The 18,236-nt window shown below is 37.9% G+C and overlaps 1 protein-coding gene across 4 annotated transcripts in view; it reads left to right on the plus strand.

Moving 5' to 3' along the window:
- Positions 1-7,139: 7,139 nt before the first annotated feature.
- Positions 7,140-18,236, plus strand: part of LOC117610886 (putative cytochrome P450 6a14) — a 34,042-nt gene continuing 22,945 nt past the window's right edge. For all 4 annotated transcript variants that reach the window (XM_034338723.2, XM_034338726.2, XM_034338727.2 and 1 more), the window contains exons 1-2: positions 7,140-7,237; positions 17,498-17,879. In XM_034338723.2, coding sequence (XP_034194614.1) covers positions 17,544-17,879 — 336 coding nt within the window. In that variant the 5' untranslated portion in view covers positions 7,140-7,237; positions 17,498-17,543. The remainder of the gene's footprint in view (positions 7,238-17,497; positions 17,880-18,236) is intronic.

Consider the following 18,236-nt stretch of genomic DNA (forward strand, 5'->3'; position numbering starts at 1 on the left):
GGTCACGTGCCGTGTCTACCCCCTTAAGGAACGTGTATATTACATTTGAGGCACCCGAATACTTTACACCCACCGACGTATCCAACAGGAGGGTTGGAAATGAAATCCGGTCGCGGTGTCGGTTCTGCTTTCAAACGTTGCATATATCCAGCCGAGGTGTCGGTTCTGGGCATTTAAACGTTGCATATATCCAGCCGAGGTGTCGATTCTGGGCATTTAATGTTTCATATATCCAGCCGAGGTGTCGATTCTGGGCATTTAATGTTGCATATATCCAGTCGAAGTGTCGATTCTGCGTCCGTACACATCGTTTGTATTCAGCCGCGATACCTATTCTACGTTCGTACACAACATGCGACGTCTTGCATGTTGCATGTCGCGTGTTTGATGCATCTTTGGTATACGGCTTGCCTTATGTTTGGTATCATTTTAATCAGAAAAATCTCACAAATGCGTTAGTAAAAGTTTCATTAAGAGAAAGTTAAAAATAAAAAAGTTTTATCGTTGAATTAGTATTAGTCACACCGATATAACGGTTCGGATCGTATTACACGGCTTCCTCGTCGAGCGTCTCGGTTCGCTTAGGGCAGTCCTGTCCAAGTAGGGGAATTTACTCCTGGAACACATGTTTTGGGTCCCCTTCCAACGCTGCTCCTTCAAGCTCCATTTCTCCGAGGAGACAGTACCGCCGCTAGGAAAGACGAAGAGACGGTAGTCAGAACCGTTCCATCTTACTTGAAGGAGCAGCGTTGGAAGGGGACCCAAAACATGTGTTCCAGGAGTGGATTCCCCTACTTGGACAGGCCTGGCTTAGAGGGATCCCCCCAAGTGGAGGGGATAGCGATGTTGCATATATCCAGTCAAACTTTTGTTGCATATATCCAGCTTTTACTGTAGTGCATAGAAAAGTGTCCGGACTAGTACAGTTGAACTTTGAAAATCGAGAGTACAAGATATACCGCTTGACTAAAGAAATGGGTCCGGACAGGTCTGTTCGGAAGCCTAGTTAGTGGTGGGGGACTACTCGACCAGAAAAATCCAATGAAACGGATCCACTCGACTAAATCGTTTTACTAAACTACTCGACTAAACTATAGTGTCCATACACTAAACTACTCGCCACTCGACTAAACTACTAGCCGTGTCTGAACCAGCCTTTAGAGTCACACGCTGCGACAAGTTTGACGAAACTCACTCAGTGTACATATACGCAAAATACATTGTAATAGTAGCAAAAGTTTATTGCAAATATCTCGACAATTAAGGCTGAACGGCAATTATATGTATAGGAAAAAGTTATTCAAAATATCAAGTTTCATAACATATTCAAATTTCATTAAAATCGGTGAGATGACACCCTTTCTATATGCAGTAAAACTCCATTTATCCTAACTAATTTCGACACAGTATATATTCGATTAACCGAATATATTTCTGAGCTCCTATTATCTGAACTCTGTAACGTTATTTATTTTTCTACTTGTGCGAAGGAGAATGTGACGCGAGTAGTTTGGGCGTACGATTTCCCCTGCGATTCTCAAGGAGTGGTTCGCGTTCGCGAAGGCAGAAGGAACGGTGAAGTCAGTAATGAGACGTAATTTTGCGGTGTAACAAAATAATAATTTATTCAAAAAAAAGTAGTGACTGGAGTGTGACAAAAGAGCCTATCACAGAATGGTGGAAGCACCGCAAATCTTATGACAACTTATGCGTTGAACAATCAACGGAACGCAATTCTCATCTACGAGATGTTCAATAGACTCGTTTATCACAAGATATAATATACGAAGGGTTTGACTAGATTGATCGTCAATGATTTGTACAAGGCACGCAGATCGGATTCGTGCGCGAATCGGAAATGTAATACAAAAATAGGAACGCAACAGTATCCACCTCTTTCACTTATATTTTATGGCTCATTGTCAGTGTCGATCCTCAGTACAGTAAAACCTGGATAAATGCAACGAAAGAATGCTTGGATAAGTGCAACATCGCTATACCTTCCACTTGAGCCGCTCGACGAGGAAACCGTGTAATATGATCCGACCGTAATATCGGTGTGACTAATACTAATTGAACGATAAAACTTTTTTATTTTTAACTTTTTCTTTATGAAACTTTTACTAACGCATTTGTGAGATTTTCCTGATTAAAATGACACCAAACACGATATAGGTTGAATGATATTTATAAACAATAGTAATAGAATAAACAACATAGAATTGACACCACGACTGAATATAAATGATGTGTACGGACGCAGAATCGGCATGTCGGATAAATACAAAACATGTGTACGGACGCAGAATCGGCACCTCGCTTAGATAAATGCAACATTAAATGCCCAGAATCGCCACCTTGCCTGGATAAATGAAACCTTTGAAACCAAAGCCGACACCGCGACTGGTTTTGATTTCGATCTCTGTTGCTTTTCGCCAACCTTTAACATCAATTTTAGCAAGTAATTATAATTGAAACTATATCGTGTTTGGTACAATTTTAATCAGAAAAATTTCACCAATGCGTTAGTAAAAGTTTCAATAAAAAAAAGTCAAAAATAAAAAAGTTTTATAGTTGAATTAGTATTAGTCACACTGATACGTTTCGGCTCTTTCCTTTCATCATCGGACCTCTCTCTTTCCGTCACTGTCTGTCCCTTTCTACGTTCACGCTTGGCTGGTCGTCGCGTGTAATCCGAGATTCGACACCTCGCTTGGATAAATGCAACCACTGGGTCCCAATCTTGGTTGCATTTATCCAGGTTTTACTGTATAGGAAAGAACAGTAGGATCACTCTGCCTATAAGCGTACCAATAATTGTCGCTCGCGCATGACCGAATCGCACAACCAACAATATGGCAGCTGTGAATATATATGATAATAGTTTCTTGCATTTTAACCTCTGTTACTTCTAAAACATTCCTGTTGCGATAAAATTCAGTAAATTTTATACAGAAATATAAAATATGAGTGAAAGAGATGGATACCGTTGTTCCTTCAAAGGGTGCCAAAGTGCAAGCAGTGACAGCAGTAACAGGCGTTCTAGGACACCCTATATTTTATATCTGTCAAATGATATTTATCCAACGTTTCTTGTACATTTTAGATATAGACATTATTATTATTATCATCATTGTTTTATCAAAATATTACCACTTTATGGGTTGTTTATTAATCTCTAAGATATGCTGTATACATTATACATTTATATATAATTTATTAGAACTTTATTAATTGAATAATTGTTGTATATAATAATTGTATTGTACAGAGATTTCAATAAAATGTGTATTTTAATTAAATGTAGATATTTAGTAGTCTTTTTATGGTATTCTATTACGAAATCTCTTTTTGATTGTACCGAGTCCTTTTCAAATTAAAGCCCGCCCACAACCAGCAATATGGCGATCTATTGGTCATGAGATCAAAGGTGCCGACACGGAGTGAGCCTACTGTTCTTTCCTATACTGTGACTTTGTACTGTACTATGTAACTATAGGAATGTACGGTTACAACTCAGGCTACGCATGATATCAATTATGCGAACTAGCGTGTTTGCCTTGTATCTAAGCATTAAAACAAAAGATAGCGTATCTTCAAAACGTTCATTTACAAAAGAATTATTACTCTAGTGCTCAAATCCAGTTATACAAACATCAGCTCCTATTAAACGAACAGCTGAACAGTAATGGAAGCGGGATTTAATGACCTCCTATTATCCGAATTATCCACTTATCCGAATCGTCATAACTTCCGACCGATTCGGATAAATGGAGTTTTACTGTACGTAATTAGTATTTGTTTTTCCTACAATGCTTTTACCTATTCTTACACAAGAGTTTAATGTTGAGTTTAGCAAACGTTATCACTGAAATAACAGTTCGGAAAATATTCCACATAATGTCCTTCGCGTTGGAAAAAGAGACAAAACTAGTACTGTTACGTAGCGACAGTTATCGGTAATTATTTAGAAAGCGGACGACATCATTGCCTTCGATGATTTTTCAATGTATCGTTAAGCTCAATATTTTGAACAACTTTTTCCTATACATATAACCGTCTCTCGGCCCAAGCTTCAGAGATATTCTTGAAAAGCATTCGGCATTATTCATTGAATTTTACCAACATATAGGTATGCGTAGGAGGCAACATATGCGTTAGTATTGTTGCCTGACTGACAGCTGTTAAACGAAGGACGCACGTCCTTTACAATGTAATTAAAAGTGAATATCATCAATGTATTAATTAAGATATATTTTTCACCGGCTGGCAACACGTCCGTAAAATAATAACTTTTATTTACGTTGTCAATATTCAATAAAATAATTTTTAACACCCGGTTACCGAATGACCCATTTGATAATTTCAAGTAAACAATATTCAACGGGAATCAACATATCCATTGCGAATGAACTACATGTACATCAGAAGTGCTGCCAACTTCTAATACAATCGTAAAAATTACAAATGTTTTCAGCCATACCTATACCGTTCTGCATTATTTCTTACGACATATTAATTACCAAGTTTGCCATATCGCAATCAAATAATTATTGACAGCATCGTATATTTGGATATTTTTAATTTTACGCCGCCTCCGAAAAGATTGAAATGTATTTAGTATACAGTAAAAGCTGGATATATGCAACAAAAGTTTGGCTGGATATATGCAACATCGCTATCCCCTCCACTTGGGGGGATCCCCCTAAGCCGAACCGAGCCGCTCGGCAAAGAAACCGTGTAATATGATCCGACCGTAATATCGGTGTGACTAATACTAATTGAACGATAAAACTTTTTTATTTTTAACTTTTTCTTAATGAAACTTTTACTAACGCATTTGTGAGATTTTTCTGATTAAAATGACACCAAATACGATATAGTTTCAATTATATTTATAAGCAATAGTAATAGAATAAACAACATAGAATTGACACCATGACTAAATATAAATGATGTGTACGGACGCAGAGTCGACATGTCGGCTGAATACAAAAGATGTGTACGGACTCAGAATCGACACCTCGCTTGGATAAATGCAACATTTAAATGCCCAGAATCGACACCTCGCCTGGGTAAATGCAACATTTAAATGCCCAGAATCGACACCTCGCCTGGATAAATAAAACCTTTGAAAACACAGAGCCGACACCTGGGCTGGTTTTGGTTTCGACTCTCTTGCTTTTCGCGAACTTTTAACATCAATTTTAGCAAGTAATTATAATTCAAACTATATTGTGTTTTGTATCATTTTAATAAGAAAAATGTCACCAATCCGCTGATAAAAGTTTCATTAAAAAAAAGTCAAAAATAAAAAAGTTTTATAGTTGAATTAGTATTAGTCACATCGATACGTTTCGGCTTTTTCCTTTGATCATTGGGCCTCTCTCTCTTTCCCCACTGTCTGTCTCTTTCTACGTTCACGCTTGGCTGACGTCGCGTGTAACCCGAGATTTGACACCTCGCTTGGATAAATGCAACCACTGGGTCCCAATCTCGGTTGCATTTATCCAGGTTTTACTGTATAGGGATTTTAGCACACGAGGAATCGATTGAGACTAATTACAGAGCTGGATCTCTAACCGTTTCAGAGATACAGGTAACTAGTAGTTAGCCCGTAAACTAGACTTGACTAGAGATAATTATCACAAATGACGTCATAAATTGATTCTTGGAGGCTACTCCACCTAACCTAACCTAACTAAACTAATCTGAGCTAAACTAAATTAACGAACCAGTTTTAATTGCCGGGTTTCCCTTTCCTACCCGAGGGAGAAAAGTAATTACTGCAAAGTAAGTGATGCAAATGATCGTTATGTTGAACCATACCTGTAAATAAACGCTAATGCAGTACGAATTTTAGAATTATTTAAATTGAAATATCTCCTAAACTACCATCTTTTCGACATACATAGGTCAGTACTTTTTTATAAAGAACGTCTAGCTACATCGTTTGATGCATAAAAAAGTACCCCATTCCATTTAAAAAAACAAAGTTGACCTTCATATATCCTTGACGCGTCTACGTACGAAAAAACTAATAACACCAGAACATGCTTCACTCGATACCATTTAAGTTCCCTGTGAAACATTTTTCACTACGTGCCACAATACCGAAGAAATCAAGATGTCAAAATCAACTGAGACACCCTGTATAATAGTTTCAGAGATTTCATGCTGACAAGGAAACATGTCGAACTGTCCCTTTCCGATTTTGATGAAACTTGGTGGATATATAAAACAGGTGAAAATAAGGGACACGTATTTTTTATAGCGGCCCAATCGCAAATTTAGGGGGTGAAATCACCCCTTGAAGTTTCAGCAGACAAATGGAACTCGAAAACTATCACCGATATAAGAAAACTTCTTAAGGAAAAATTTCATGATTTGTTTAGGTAAAACATAAAATAGTGGTCACAGGTTTTGTAAAACGTACTTTGTTTATAACAAAAAAATTTATTGTTACATTATTTTAAGAGACACAAAAATTTACATTATGACAAAAAAGAACCGACATTATTTCTGAATTCATTGATATATAACATGATAGATTTCCCTCCTATAGTTTTGTATATTTTCATATAATCCGCAAACCGCATGAATCCGCCGCGATACGGCCGCATAAGATATACATGTACCATATAGGCATACGAGCGGCTATTTCTATGAGATACACATTTATTAATCACAGTAAGTAATTATTCGCTGCATTCCGCGTTATGTCTGTCTAATAAAGGCTGGTATTGAGATATGCAGACATTACGATAACAGAATTATTATCATGTACTTACCATACGTATCTTTATACGCACATGTCTGTGCGGTAAAGAACTACCCATAATATACGCAAATTACAAATAATAGTTAAAATCGCTTGTGTTGAAGATTGATTAATTTTAATTAATGTAATTTAAGCTGCGTTTTGTAAATATCTAAATATCATACGGGCATAAAATATCAATTCGTGGTAATACGATTGAATTTCAGAATAACGTTTTAATCATACTGTTTTGCACACAAACACTTTATGCTAAATGAAGTCAGATAATTATGATACCGGGTACACAGGATATGTAACTGTCAGTGAACAAAATATTTACCAAGAAATGTTATCTGCATGCAATAACATTCTTATGTTTTACCTTCTAGCAAAGTATAAAAAGAACGCGCAATTCGTTGTACTGCAGTATTGGAAGTAACATCGTCCGTCATTTACTAGCAGTGCAATCATATAATGGTGAATATTAATCCGATTAATGTCATTAATCATCTATTTCTTACTTTTTGCACCAATTGTTAACCGGAAAGTCCGATCTTTGATGCGGAAATTCAATTAAAAGAGAATTTGGCAGAGATTCTGCGTAGTGCTATAGAAGATAATTCATTTGAATGGGAGCAGTTCAATCAGTTAGATGGTTATACTTTTCGATTACGATGTTAATTTTTATTTAAGAAACAATATTGTTAAGCTTCCATCTCTGACACACAATCAGTTCCCTTCGCCAAGATATACAGACCTTTTCAAATTTTCGTGATTTAAGAGTGGCTATATATGTAGATAAAATAACTTTTAACAAAAAATACAACCGACTTCAAAATGCTCTAAAAAGTGTAAAATAATTTCTACAGGATGATTCTCTCGCTACTTTCTTCAAAGACAGTGCCGCCACACCAGTATGAATGGACCCAAGCCCTTGTCTGTTGTCGATATCTCGACGGGGATGCATACCGTAGCTGTATCCGTGAAAATGTATGTAACAACAAGGAAAGTCCCATTTGGACGTTGCGAAAAACAGAATAAGTTTGTATGCATTTACCTTATGTAGCTAAAGTACACAAACTTATTCTGTTTTCCGCAACGTTTGAGTAGGACTTTCCTTCTCGTTACACACATTTTCACGCACACGGCTGCAGAATGTACCCCCGTCGAGATATCGATGACAGGAAAAGGCTTGGATCCATTTTGGTGGCACTTCCTTTGAGGAAAGTAGCGAGAGAATCACCCTGTATTTCATTTATACCAATACTCCACAGCTATTAATAAAACCTATTTAATCGTTAAATGGTATACCAAATACATTTCAACCTTTTCGGAGGCGGCGCAAAATTAAATACTTTTCTTTTACTAGGAAGGTCCTAGCTCAAGCGTTAGCAACGTATGACAAATGACCCATTTGATAATTTCAAGTAAACGATATTCAACGGGAATCAATACACCCATCGCGGATTAACTACTGTGCAGAGATGAGAAGTTGAATAGCGGGATAGCACAGGAGCAAAGGGAGCACTTCGCACGCTCCGCCCTGTCCCCACGTTTGATCCTCGTGTAATCCATACCATTCGACTTTAGTGGCACGCTCTTACATAGGCGTAGCAATTCCGTATTTCCGAGGAGACAGTACTATTGTAGATAGAATTCTATAATACGAGCCTACGCCCATGGTTTAAAATTCACAGCAACGCAGACTTCGTATTACAGGATTGCCTCGAAATAAGCAAGTGGCTCGGGACCGAACAGTTGCTTATTTCAAAGCAGATTGCTATTCGGCTTGACTTTGTTCTCGAAACGGGACGATAGAGAACGCGAGAAACGAGTGAGAGATCCGAGGTAGCGGCAAATCATAAAGTGATCGGCCGAGCAGCGATGTTATTTTTTGAACAAGGATAGAAAGCATTATATACATATATTCCATCCTTCTTCTACTAACCGATTGTCAGTCGAGCGTGACAATTTATTACCTTAAACATCGGCTTCGCGCTTTCATGGACCTCACACTCATTTCTCGTACCTCTCACTTTGCGGGCGACTTCAAACAAAGAAGAGGGGATAGCGAGTTGCTTATTTCGAAGCAGAGACCACTTGCTTATTTCGAGGCAATGCTGTATCTCACTTTGTCTCGAAGCGTCTTTGTCAGACGACGCGATTAGTATATGCGACTGCATCGGCCAATAGCGCGTGACGATCTAGAATGGGGGTGCCTGAGGTGTGACTTATCGACGACGACCAATCGTACCCGCATTCCTTCCGCTCATCATCATCTCATCTCTCTATAGTAGTACATCAGAAGTGTTGCTAATTTCTGATACAATCGTTACAATCACAAATGTTTTCAGCCGTATCTATAACGTTCCGTATGTTTTCTTACGACTTATTAATTACCAAGTTCGCCATATGGCAGTCAAATCGTTATTGGCAGCATCGTTTATTCGGATATTTTTAATTTTGCGCCGCCTCCGAAAAGGTTGAAATGTAGCTAATATACTATTTAACGATTAAATAAGTTTTATTAATAGCTGTGGAGCATTGGTATACATAAAATAGAAATTATTTTACACTTTTTAGCACATTTTGAAGTCGATTGTATTTTTTGTTAAAAATTATTTTGCAATAAAAATCGTTCGGAATGAAAAAATTCAAAATATTTTTTTACGGGACCAATGGGGAGTTATACTCTACAAGATGCAATAAGTTTTGTTCCGATTGGTCCATCCGTCTCGGAGTAATCGGTGAACAAACACAGAAAAAGCATATGTATACTAATCGAATTGAGTAACCTCCTCCTTTTTCGAAGTAGGTTAAAATTTTGCCCCCTCATTTTGACAATCCAGTAGATTTTTGTTTCGGTGCAAATTCAGCACCAACATGTGACACTTGTGGAAATGCTGCTATTATTACTTGTGCTTTCGACATTTCTTTACGGAATACCATTTCTGTGAAGCTTACGTTCCGTAAATTCACAGTCTTCGTACTAATATTGCATTTCTTGTAGCATAATTGGGATAAATAATTCACTAACGAATAGTACATACGCCAAGTATATTTAATTTTTATTCGAAATGAAACGATATCAATTATTAAATTTGACGAATTCACCCTCGTCCAGATGATCATATACATACATAAAAGTAAAGAAACTGGTAGCCTTCTCGAATTTAATGTCTACTGTTTCTTTAATTTTTACCTCAATTTTGTTATTAACGTATATTAATTTCCATGCAACAAATTACTTCCTAATAATGCGATATTGCAATGCATACTAATATAATTATTATTAAGATTACTATTGCAAATTTTAAATGATCTTACTATCTATGTATACATCTATGCATCTATACATATAAATAAAATTGAAGTGTTTGTCTGTGATTTCGAAATAATGGTTTTTTTTTAGCTCATATATGGTTTTTTGCACCTTGCTAAAACCCAAACACGCTTTTGCAAAATTTTTGTTTGTCTGTCTATCTGTCTGTTTAAACGGGCTAATCTCCGAAACGACTGAACCGATTTTGACGAGACTTTCATTGGCAGATTCAGAATTTATAGAGTAATAATTTAGACTTCTTTTTATTCTGGAAATATTCAGAGTTTTCACAAAAATTTAGAAAAACTGTAAAAATCAAGCGCTAACTTTTTTATAGTCCGTTTATGCAGTTCTGATTTTAATTGTGAAAATCGAAGAGAGAGGCAATCAATCACAAACTTAAACAAACTTATGTTTATTTATACGCATGCAATACGAACGAAGTCGTGGGTAATCGCTAGTGATTAATAAATATGTATCTCATAGAATAGCCGCCCATATGCCTGTAAAGAGTGTTAGTCCTTTGAGAGGGTGGTAGCTGGGGTGATTCTGAACAACATTTTCCTTTGCGAAAAAGTTATTTGAAGCTTCGTTTGTGAATTATTAACGAAAAACACTTACCAATCTGAGCGCGTTTAGTGCGCGGGCTCAGGGATGGCAGCGTCGGCTGCGACAGCCGGGCTTGACGTAGGTCGCGTACGAATACTTTCGGCACCCCGTTCGCATAGCACAATTAAAAAATTGAACTGGTTGAACATTTTTAGTTGTTTAAAATGAATACGGAACCTAATCTTTTTTCGCCTATCATAATGTAAAAAAGGAAATTCTAAGCATTCTAAACAACAAATAAAAATGATTGAACTGGAATAATTAGTAAACGTTTGAATTGGAGGCTACGTTAATGATGAAAAATTTGAAAACAATTTAAGTAAAACTTACTCATTCGTTCCTAAATTAACTTGCTACGCTGAAAGCAGATAATTGCCACTGGGTCAATGTGTCGGTTCCAACCATTCAACGAGGAAACATGTTCGGTAGAACAGCTGATTTCATCGTCGAGCCAGTGAATTCGCCTCATTTATTGCACTTGATGATGAAATGAAATATATTTGATATATGAAACACATCGCACATGTTCTCCCATGTTCGTTTTCTTCTCCTTTAACAAAAGAGCCTGACCGACACGTGACCATTCTTGGAGGGGAAACGCACACGTACACACACTCACACAATTCAAATGTACATTCACACAACCTGAATAATAGGCGGCCCCTTTCAGGGCCGAGTTTTTCACTTAAACGACGGCACAAAATCACTATCACTTTTCACACACTTCAACCTTATTACCTGAATAATAATCAACAAGTAAACTAATGTTTTACTCTATGTTTAATAAATTGGTGACGTTTTAATATACTACTCTTTTCGCTGTAGCACTCGTGTAACACTGAGCACTCGGTGCATTCGCGGTGACACCGTAGGTCCCGCGGTAACGCTTAGCAGTAAGTTCCGCGTTGCCATTCCACTATTATGACTTGTCTACACTCGTAGACAAAATCGCGCGACTGTCTATAGACAAATCGCGAACTTTGTCTATAAACAGTCGCGAACAATTTGTAACACAGTCTATCGACTTTGTCACGTGTCCACATCTACAGTTAGTCGCTGCAACACCATGAAATGATCGAAAATGCAATAATGGACACAAATCTGGACAGAGACTCATTTGTTTATTTCTATGAACACGCACCCTCTACGAGATGTAGCCCAACTTGTCTCAAGTTTTCCATTCGAGATGGAAGACAATAGACTTGCGATTTTGGTCTATGGAACTAGTCATAGACACCCGGTTTGTTCTCCATTAGTCTATAGTAGACAATTGCGGAATATTGTCTATAGACACGAGTCGGGTGATTTTGTCAACGAGTGTAGACAAGGCATTATTATAATACTCTGTCGTCGAACGGTCAATCCGCCACCGATCTTCTTTTGTTCCGGTTTCTGTAATATTCCGCAGAATAATTCCGCAGTTCAATTTTTTTATTGTGCTGTGCCAACTAAAATCCGTCGAACTGAAGCTAAATCAAGTACACGCGTACTCGATAAATTTTGAAACTTATTTTTTTTCAAAATAAAGCGTCATATGAAAAAATTTTATTCTACATTTTCGATTCAATTTTTCACGTAAAATCACCCCCTACTCGCTTGTACCACCAGTTACGGGACACCCTGTATATCAATGAATTCAGAAAAAAATTTCGATTCTTTTTTGTCATAATGTAAATTTTTGTACTTCTTAACATATTGTAACAATCAATTTTTTTGTTATAAACAAAGTACCTTTTCGCTCTTCTCTTGAAAAAATCAGAAAGGCTATAATATATCGCTACAGCGTGTCCCGACATCTGCGATCTTGACCAAACCTAGTATGCTGGTAGACCTTGATCCCCTAAGTAACCACCTGCAATATTATTTGGTAAACTCTTTTAGTTCCTGAGATATGAACATCCAAAATTGGAATTTCGACTTACAATTAGTCCATGAAGAAACGGATTTTGACTTACCCAATCAAGATAAGAGCGACTTTTTTTCTTTCAGAAATTTTGCTGGTACAAAATCTGTGACCACTTCTTGTTTTGCCTGAAGAAACTATGAAACTTTTCCTTAAGAAGTGTCCTTATATACAGTGTGTCCGCGCTAAAGTGTGACAGACGTTTTCTTTCGTAACTATTCATGATAGGAAAAATTGTTTATATGGAAATTGCACGGTACAAGGGGGCCTATGTTTTGGCGTGAACGAAAATTTATTTACATTATTAGTTTAAAAGATATGATCGTCAAGTTTCGTTTTTTAAATGGAACTATATATTTTTTTTTCAGATCATGTGATAGTGCTTTTCAAGACGAATTCATTGAGCTTTAATGTATACCCCCGATTTTAATTAGTTTTCAAGATATAACGTTTACAAATTTCCCGATTTTCAGTAGATACGTTTCGGTTTGAGTGTCAAGTCGTAAAAGCGACCCTATTGTTGCGGTTTCTTATTCTTTGGGTCTGCCGTTCCTAGCGTAGACCCGCGCTGAGGCACTGACCGCTACACTTTTACGACTTGCCACTCAAACTGAAACGTATCTACTGAAAATCAGAAAATTTGTAAACGTTATATCTTAAAAACTAATTAAAATCGGGTGTATACATTAAAGCTTAATGAATTCGTCTTGAAAAGCACTATCACATGATGTGAAAGAAAATATATAGTTCCATTTAAAAAACGAAACTTGACCATCATATCTTTTAAACTAATAATGTAAATAAATTTTCGTTCACGCCAAAACTTGAGCCCCCTTGTACCGTGCAATTTCCATATAAACAATTTTTCCTATCATCAATAGTTACGAAATAAAACGTCTGTCACACTTTAGCGCGGACACACTGTATATGTGATAGTTTTCGAGATATAATTTTTCTGCTGTAAAAACTTCAAGGGGTGATTTCACCCCATAAACTTGTGATTGGGCTGCTACGAAAAAAAAGTGTCCCTTATTTTTACCTTGTAACCGATCTATGTACCCATCAATCCGCCACATAATGTAGGGGCCCTAAGGCGCCCGCCCTTCCACTGTATCAGGGCAGGATACGCGCAAGCGCGAGATTCCCCTTCGCTGCCGTGGGTACGGAGCGAGGTGCCTGCTGATCGACAGGACGAGCACTTGTCGTCGAGGCTCCAATGCGAACAGACGCATACCAGACTCAGGTAGAATCGATCGAGAAATACGCACTCCTCGCAAGCCAGCCAGGTGTTACAAGACTCCGTACTCTGGCCTTTCTTCCGAGACTGCTCTCATGCCCCACACGCAACCCGAAGCAGCTTTCCCGATCAACCGGACTCGTGAGAGTCCGAGCGAGTGAGGAACCTGCATAAGCGAGCGGTGCGGGATGACCGAGACAGTCGGTGCTCCCGGGTAAATCAGAATAGGAAATTACTGGAACTCGACTTCAGGTCTCCCGATTAAATATAAGAGCGGGAGCGTAGAGGTATGTTAAGCAGCGTAAATTTCCGCGAGCGTAACGGTCGGACAGTCTGTTTATGTATAGAAACGCGAGCGTCAAGGACGCACCGTTCCGATAATCGTATAGGATCTCGCAGCGCGAGCTTAACGGTCGCGGGTATTGGATTTCGCGAATAAGAACCGCGTCGTCAAAACCGTCACGAGCCGGACGAAATAAACAACTTTGTCAACCAGTTTTCACTTAAATCTTGAGTGTCATTTTGTCATTCCCCGCCACCGTAAACTCCTTAGCAACCCACTCTCGAAGTGAGAGTGCGGTTACAACCTGCTTTATATATCAACCAAGTTTCATCAAAACCGGAGACAGACAGTTCGATATGTTTCCTTGTGAGTGAGTCAGTGGATTTCGCTTTTATACAGGGTGTCCCTGGTTGAGGTACAGGGTTGAAACTTGGTGTACCATGGTTTTTTGGGATAAGCTATCGAATGGTGCATTGCGAAGTAAAATCGGCTCAAGGGCACTTTTGACCATCTTATCCTGCTATACCCTTTGGTATTTTTTTAACTAAACAATTCTTAATTATAATATGGTATAGTTTCTTCATTTTTTTTGTACAAAAATGTAAATTATCTCTATAAATTCAAAATCGCAGATGATCTGACATCGCGGGCCGCATTTCTAGGGTTTGTGGGCCGTACTGTAGAAATCCCTGCGGTAGATCTAATATTTTATTTGATGTATTTGTAGGAAATGCGCTTCCCCTCCAATTTCAATAATTTGTAAATATGTTGTAAAATTCGTTATTTCAAGCAACTTTTTTCACATTAAAAACCAATATAACATCATGTATATTGTTATTTCTAACATGTAGTAGTAAAGGGTTAATAATTACAGAACCAGCCCGAGCACCAGGCAAACAAGACACATGCCCCGCACTCAGCGTTTGAATACTTTCAAAATACTATGAAATTAATTAAATTTAAAAATATCAAATTAACAAATTTTACAGTAAGCGCCCCCGCAGCTGCAGACTTTCTATCAGCCGATAGTTTGGTCGGGTTGGCGGTTAACGCGCACACTAGGCCAACTAAATACTCGGGTTGGTGAAAGAAAAAACAGGGTGGAAAGAGATGGATAGTTTAGTTTGAATGCAATCGTGTAGCCCATCAAACTTATTTATCGGCCGATACCGAATCGTTGTAATATGCGCACTTGCATACATCTTCATACTGATTAAGGGGGTAGACACGGCACGTGACCTCTCCGATTTTGGACGTCGGTATTACAGCAGTTTTTTCGTTGGGCCTGGTGAAGCCACTTGCGTGTTTTGTTACGAACTTGAAAGGTTTAATTCTCAGCTAGCGTGCGCGCAACACGATCTAGGAAGGCAACATCGTCTCAAGTATTTTTACAAACACATTCAAACGCTCATCTCGCCAGAGGCATCGCGACAATACGGCTGAAGAACAAAATCGAAACATTGACGCGTGTTTAGAGTGAGATGTACGGTGATCATGCTATCCTTCTTTGAACCTAAATGATAGAATTGTCCCGCTCCGGTAAATTCTGACTGACTGAACGCGTGGATTTTATATAGCGAACCGTAGCACGCCTTGCTGCTGAAAAATATATGCCTACTCTGAAGAACCGAAGGAACGTGCAATCTGAGAATTTTTTGGAAAAAAATGTTTTTTAATTCATAAAAGCATACAGCGTGCGTCACGCAATTGGGACGGGTTATATCTTGAATTTGGTAAGAGATAGGAAAAAGCTGTTCATGTAAAAGTTCAATGGTATGATAATGTTTATTTTTCTATGACTTCATTTTCTTCGTGAATGCAACGATGCGCTAAAAAAATGCAGATGCACTTTTTATTTAAATAGAATTGCATTTTTTTCTTTACTCGTATCAACTCCTTGAAACATTCTGCATAAAAAAATACTGTTAGAACTTGTTAGGTATATTCAAAATTTGTATTTGTCGCGCACTCTCTCGAACATTCTAACGTCTGGAGTATAAAAACGTAAACACCGAGCATAGTTCAGTTGAAATCCAACTACCATGACTGACGGGTAAACGAACCGTGAGAGTGCCCTTTTGTATAATTTCGTTATATTTTATGTGTGTATTGATAGAATAAACGTTTTGTTTCTTTCGTTCTTTTCTTCAACCTGTTGTACATTTTGATCTGCGCAAACAGAACTAATAAATGGAGAGGCCTCGGCTCTTTCTTTCCTCTCCCCTCGCTACTATTCCCTCTCACTATTATAACTCGTCCCAATTGCGTGACGCTTGTATTTTGAGAAACCTATAGTAACTTTGTTTTTACGAAACTAATAAAAAATACAAAGGAGTCAATATTCTGAGTGAATGCAAATAATTTAAATAAATAAATTTCTCGTATACAACTTATATAAACGTTTGCAGAATTATTGCAAAGAGGAGGTATATTCTTCTCTTGTTATACCTCCTCTTTGAGCGAGGTTTGTTAGGGGGCGCTGTGAAAAATCCAGGCGGGCGTCAGTCAAAACTTAGCGAAAAGGGACGATCTCAACATTCAGAATGAGAGAAGGACAGCATGACTGTAGTGCGTCTCACTCAGCGTTCGGGCGTTGTTGCCTTTTTCGCTAGCCTTCGCTGACACAGTCGAGTGACGTAACCTAGCTAACGCCTGATTTTGGCTACGATTCCAAATCAACAGCCTTCTTAGTTAGACGCCACCTTATAACTACTAGCTGAACTGAATTTGTCACATGAATTGCTCTGTATTATCCACAAAATGGCGGAACTGGTCTGTGAGAATGCTTTTACGGGCATCCGTTATTCGTCCTTATTTCGCAACAAATGAAGACAAAATAGATCTTAATTTACAGGTAAGGGTTGTGGCTAGACCGCTCAACTCATGATTTCAATCACAGCACTCTTTTAGTGGCCTAAAAATGCTTCGAATCCGCGAATGCATTTTGTCGATTTTTTACCCCTACTTTGGACGCTTATATTACTAAACATCAACATAATCCCACTGAAACATGAGTTGAGCGGTGTGCATTGGACCTTCCTCTTTCGAATAAGCCCTCACCCAGCCCTAAATGTTGTCATACAAGGACGAATAACGGAAGCGCGTAAACCCATCTTTATGCCCATTTTTGCCGGTAATGTCAACGCGCTACTATTACCCCTTTAAGAACCCAACCAAACTATCGGCCGATAGAAAGTCTGCAGTCTGCGGGGGCTCTAAAGGACAAATACAAAATAACGTCTTATGCTGTAATTTTAATAGAATAGATTTTAAGGTTATCTGTTTCTAATTAAATATTTTCAATAATTTCGTCATTCGCCATGCTCCTTTCAACCCTTGGAGAGTTCTGAATAATTATCTAACTATCATTTTATAATTTACAGTTTTCAATCTATGATTAGTTGAATTCTTGAAGAACCCTAAACCAAAATGGCGACATATTTGGAAATTTCCTGCGGCTTCATAGCAGTGTTTCTTGCACTATACTACTATTTCACGTCGACCTTTAATTATTGGAAAAAACGTGGAATTAAAGGTCCAGAACCCATACCAGTGTTTGGCAATATTATGGCACCAATGTTAGCAAAGCAGTCATTAGCAGACTTCCTAATGAATCTTTACAAGAAATACAAGAACGAACCAATGATTGGAATATTCGTAAAAAGAGAACCTATTCTAATTATTCTTGATCCTGATATCATCAAGGATGTCCTTATCAAAGATTTCTCCAAATTTGCAAACCGTGACTTCACGATACATGAAATAGTAAGTAATAAATGTACTTTTAAAAAGATTTCTATACTGAATTTTTGCTTATACTAACAACTTTGACAACTCTTTATTACGGTATGTACTATTATTTGTTATAGATAGATAACTTTATTTCTTGCCTTTCGGCTTTGAAATGGGGTTTGGCTCGTGATTGCCCCTACAATATTTTATAAATTATATACAATAAGATGATACAATATTGCCCGTAAACTTCAGGTCTTCTGTCTCTGGTCTATCTCCTTCCTTCTTCGGATTATTTCCCTCATCCATTTTCTCCCGTGTTCTTGTCCCTGCAAAATATTCCACCTTGTTGATTTATTATCCCTTCCCACTTCCCAACATTCTTTTAAC

This window comes from Osmia lignaria, chromosome 4 (assembly GCF_051020975.1).
Source record: "Osmia lignaria lignaria isolate PbOS001 chromosome 4, iyOsmLign1, whole genome shotgun sequence".
Lineage (NCBI taxonomy): Eukaryota > Metazoa > Arthropoda > Insecta > Hymenoptera > Megachilidae > Osmia > Osmia lignaria.